We start from the raw sequence: 5,413 nt of genomic DNA, 5'->3' as shown, positions 1-5,413 counted from the left end.
CCCCCATTTTCAAAAATGAAATTCAGGCCCTGAATAAATGTCTAAAAATCCTGATTGGAGTATCACTATAAATAGTTATAAATGATAAAAAGAAGGCTTTAAAAAGATCGGTATCGGCAGATACTGCTTTCTGTGATCGGCGATTGGCCTCAAAAATCCTGATCGGAGCACCCCTAAAACATTATGTGTAAACAAACATCTTGTGCAAAATATTACAAAAGAAAACAAATGTACTATTTATGACTACATGCAATTACCAGTAAAACGGTTTGATCTACATTTGGGTCTAGAAATTTGGTTCCACATTAAAAATCTGGGATTTATTTTCATCTAAACTGGAATTAAACAGTTTTAAGACTGAAACAAAGGTTATGAAATAAAAAAAATAATAGTAATAAAGCTAAAGCATATAATACTAAAGAAATTATGCTGATTTTTCAGTTCAACTATTAAATTTATATAATGTGTGAATAAATCATTTTTTATTAAATTATAAAAGAATGCAAAACAGAAGCATCTAACTAGTGGTATCAAAAATTCTACCACTGCTTGAAAGCACAGATCAATCATTGCTTTTCCCCAAACACACTGCTGAGAGATTCCTAAAACATTTCAGCATTATCCATATGGTAAGTCCACACTGGATCTGATCTGGATTTGTCTCACCTTGTCTTTGACGGCCTGGAAGCTCTGTGTCAGCCAGCCTCCCCACCATCCTCCTTCCCTGCGATCATCACACATGATTCAAATCATTAATAACCATCACACATGATACCTATGGGTAATTCCTGTTATGCAGTATCCTTAGAAATCTACAACCTTAAATATGAATAAGCTTGTGTTGTAATTTAAGGATGTATAGACATATCCTCTGGTCAAACTCAGGCACTTAAACTTCATTAATACTAACGTGCATTTTTACACAATATCAAGAAAATAAACAGAAGGTTACACCGTCGTGATTAAAAAAATATCTAAAAACATTTTGTATTAGATTTAATCCACGACATATTTGATACAGATATTAAAAAGTACAGCATAGGAATGATTCAATCAATCATTCATCAATAAATCATAATGTGTGTGAATAGTTTGATCACCCCAGCTCGGCAGTCTGGAACAATCTGTGACATCCGAGCTTTATGAATGCTTCATTTCAGTATCTGACCATGCCATTTCATCCCTTTACTGTCATATACACAATCTTTGTCTTTTTTATTTTTATATGGGATGGGTTTATATGAATATTACTATTAATAACGATGGCTGCAACATGTATTTTTGTTCATGACTCGGTGATATTTTTGTAAACAAAACCCGTCTGACTTCCTCCTTCACATCCGCCAATAAAACTCATCATTTAAAAAGGTCACAAACATCTTTTTAATGCGGATATGCACTCTTTAGAGTGAAATTATTGTTGCTACATGACAACATATTATGTATATGGTACATTAAAATGATAAAGTGAACATTTGCGTGCTGTAAACTCACCCTTCTGCCATCTTCAGCGCATGACGACATCAGTATGGCCTGAACTCTGACCTCGTCACCAGCGCGTCCAAATAAAATTCATAAACACTGCATTAGATAAAGTGAGTATAATTTATTAATGATTTTAAGAGAGATATATAAATCAGTAACTTGCGCTACAAAGGGAAAAAATGAGCGTGAATTCGTTTGTTAAAATACTTTTCACGAAACACTGCGTAGTAAGGCAACCGCAAAAGATCAAGATTTGTGATGAAACGCGAAAACGCCTGTCATTACACTGACGGCCTGTAGGGGCCGCCAAAAGCAATAATCACACACAACAATAGACTAATTTGTATGGAAAGTAATGCCAAGAAAGAAAGAGAGAAAGAAAGAAAGAAAGAAATGCTGTAAAGTACACTTGGTATATTTCCTGAACATATATGTGTGTGTGTGTGTGTGTGTGTGTGTATCAGAAAAAAAATTATCTGACAAATATTTGACTTCATATTTCATGAAATTTAAGAACTATAAATAAATACATATAACTATATAGTTACATACTTGTTAAATGGATAAAAATATCTGACTAATATATATATATATATAATATACAAAATCAAAACACTCAGACATTTAAAAATAACACATTTTAGAGCTGTAATCACAATACTGTGATACCGTGAAATCGTGATATTTTTTTCTAAGGTTATCATACCGTCAGAATCTCATACCAGCCCATACCTATGCTACACTTAAATGTGACCTTAGGATTTCTGCCAATTTCAGTTTCTTTCGCAGGAACTGAATATTTAGATATGCTGTATTTAACAGCGACTTTCTGGCAGCACATTAAAGTGCCCCTATTATGCCATTTCGTAAAGTACTATTGGCATATTTCCTAAACCTATACTTTGTATATCCTATCTTTAGAATTATTTTTTTAAATAATAAAATATTTTATCTGACAAATATTTGACTTTATATTTCATAAAATTTAAGAACTCTAAATAAATAATAATAATACTATATATATTATATACTATTTACATAATATAATATTTTGCATTTAGAAGGTTTAGACAGAAATAAATATATGGGTGCTTTTCATTTATAGTCATTTTTCTGTCTTCTAGGATGATGAGAAAAAAAACATTCTAGTTTTAAAAAGATATATAATAGCTTCAACCTGTTTTTCTCTTTGTTTCTTCTTTTTTAAAAGTATGTTGAAATGTTAAATTTACCAGAATTTTGGGCTTCATTTGGTTAAAATCAGGATCTTACCTAGCTGTCTCATAGTTTAGAGGACTGAAAACAAAATCATAAATGGCATAAAATCTCATGGGAGAGAGTTTGTCTCGTCACTCTGTTACACATAATCAAGAAATGAATTTGCTCATAATGGAATTGACACGAGGAGTTTATCACCTCATTAGAATTCAGAACAGCCCATATGGATTGAGTCCTAATGGGAGTGCTTAACTACACACCTGAGGCCCCGGACCCCTCACATTATATACATGTGTGACCCCCGTCCCAGCTGTGTTTTGCTTGTCATTGAGCACTGAGCGGTTGACAGGAAGTGAGGTTTAACAGGATGTCACCGGGTCAGCGTTGCCGTCGACTGAGCGCTGCATCTCTCTTAATTGAAGCCTCCCTGAGCAATATGTGCGTGTGTTCCACAATATGTCCCCAAATGCTCCCCAATCCCACTAATTGGGACCTTTGGTTCCCTAATTAACTCTGTCAGTCTGAATCTGAGGCCGCAGAAGGCGTTTTCATGTATTGATTAGATGATCCCGCTATGTCACATTCAGAACAGATTGCAGAAGTATCATCAGGCACAAAAACACAAAAAGAGAGAATGAGATTACATGTAACCACTTACAGGCTGGATGGTTCAATCTCAGACAGATTTAATCTGTCTGTTACTATTTTAGTAACAAATACAGTTAATACACTATGAAAAAAGGGTAAATTAAAAAATTGAAAATTCTGAATATATATATATATATATATATATATATATATAATTTTCAACATTGATGATAATAAGAAATAAAATCAGCATATTAGAATGATTTCTGAAGTATCACGTGACACTGAAATCTGGAGTAATGACACTGAAAATTCAGCTTTAATCACAGTAATAAATTACTTTTTAAACTATATATTTTTAAAAACATTTATTTGGTCAAAAATTGAGTTATAAATAATAAAATTGCTTGCTGCATGCAGCCGTGGTAACCATAATACTTAAAAAAAAAAAATAATAATTAGATTTTTTTTTACAGAAAATCTGTGTATATATACAAGTTATTTCAAACTTGCTTTTATTTGATCAAAAATACATAAAAAAACAACAACATTGCATGCTGCATGCAGCCTTGTTGAGCATAAGAGACTTCTTTCAAAAACATTAGAAAAACATTTTTAAAAATCATACTGGAAATCTGTGCATATATAAAAGTTATTTAAATGTATTAATATTTCACAATTTTTCTGTTGTTAATGTATTTTTAAACAAGTAAATGTTTTGATTTAAAAAAAATATGGTGCGCAAAAAAACTATGGTAAAAAATATGTATAAAACATTTCAAATTGCAAAAGTACTTTACAATATTACTGTTTTGCTGTTTTTATTTTTGATTGCTTTAATGAAAAAAGCAACAACAAAAATAACAGTAAAATTTAATAACAGCAAAATTGAGAAATAAATGTATTGATAAAAAAATATGGTGTGCAAAAAAACTATGGTAAAAAATATATGTATAAAACATTTAAAATTGCAATAATATTTTACAATATTACTGTTTTGCTGTTTTTATTTTTGATTGCTTTAATGAAACAAGCAACAACAAAAATAACAGTAAAATGTAATAACAGTAAAATTGAGAAATAAATGTACTGATAAAAAAATAAGGTGTGCAAAAAAACTATGGTAAAAAATATACGTATAAAACATTTAAAATTTAATATTTTATTTACAATATTACTGTTTTGCTGTTTTTATTTTTGATTGCTTTAATGAAACAAGCAACAACAAAAATAACAGTAAAATGTAATAACAGTAAAATTGAGAAATAAATGTACTGATAAAAAAATATGGTGTGCAAAAAAACTATGGTAAAAAATATACGTATAAAACATTTAAAATTGCAATAATATTTTACAATATTACTGTTTTGCTGTTTTTATTTTTGATTGCTTTAATAAAAAAAAAAAATTAAAAAGTGATATTGCGGTGCATGGCATAAGAGACTTTTTTTTTTTTTTTTAATATTAGAAAAAAAACTACATTTGTTCATATGCTTGCCTATGTGTCTCTACCTTTCCCTAACAAGCATTCAGATACAGATACATCCCGTGCTGTTATCTCTCTATGGACCGTTACCATCTGCCCCCAATCAGGAAACACCAGCTTTGCAAAAGTCAATGTGTCTAATTATCCCTGTGCAGCAGGCCAGGCCACTGCTCCCAGTAATCCCCACAATGTGTTCAGCTTCCCATACCCACCTGTGCCTGGGACCCGGAGGGGGGGCCCTGACTCAGGGGGGCCGCAGGGACACAGGGACCCGCAGAGGGAGCTTCTTCTCCGGGCAAGATGGCAGCTGCCTCCCCCCGCTGGGATGTTCACCAGCTGACTGCGAGCAGGCCCCTGACAGGAGCTCTTTAGCGCTGTCAATGGGCTCATAAATAAGGAGCTAAGGGCCTTTGTGCTGCCGTTGGAGTGTCAGGGCCCTCTGCAGGCCGACCAGGCCGGTTAACGCATCGAGAAAAAAAACACAAAAAGAAGGGGCTGTGTTACGGGCTGCCCCCTGTGCCCTCTCTTTGTGCTCGGAGCGAGTGCTATTGTCTTCCTCCATTTAGGGTGAGAGAGAGAGGGAGGAGAGCAGAGGAGGAGAGGAGACACATCTCTTCATCTCTCCTCTGATCTTTC

The 5,413-nt window shown here is 33.1% G+C and overlaps 1 protein-coding gene across 1 annotated transcript in view; it reads right to left on the bottom strand.

The window, feature by feature from the left end:
- LOC107734300 (BSD domain-containing protein 1-like) overlaps window positions 1-1,551 on the bottom strand; it is a 15,066-nt gene extending 13,515 nt beyond the window's left edge. The window contains exons 1-2 of the mRNA XM_016546231.1: window positions 1,495-1,551; window positions 667-724 (exon numbers count right to left, since the gene is read on the bottom strand). Of these exons, the coding sequence (XP_016401717.1) occupies window positions 667-724; window positions 1,495-1,505 (69 nt within the window). The 5' untranslated portion in view covers window positions 1,506-1,551. The remainder of the gene's footprint in view (window positions 1-666; window positions 725-1,494) is intronic.
- Between the last annotated feature and the right edge of the window lie 3,862 nt (window positions 1,552-5,413).

The sequence above is a fragment of the Sinocyclocheilus rhinocerous genome, unplaced genomic scaffold, assembly GCF_001515625.1.
Source record: "Sinocyclocheilus rhinocerous isolate Xijiao unplaced genomic scaffold, SAMN03320098_v1.1 scaffold730, whole genome shotgun sequence".
Taxonomy (NCBI): Eukaryota; Metazoa; Chordata; class Actinopteri; order Cypriniformes; family Cyprinidae; genus Sinocyclocheilus; species Sinocyclocheilus rhinocerous.
The sequence above is the reverse complement of the archived record's forward strand: the minus strand, read 5'-3'. Positions and strand labels throughout refer to the sequence as shown.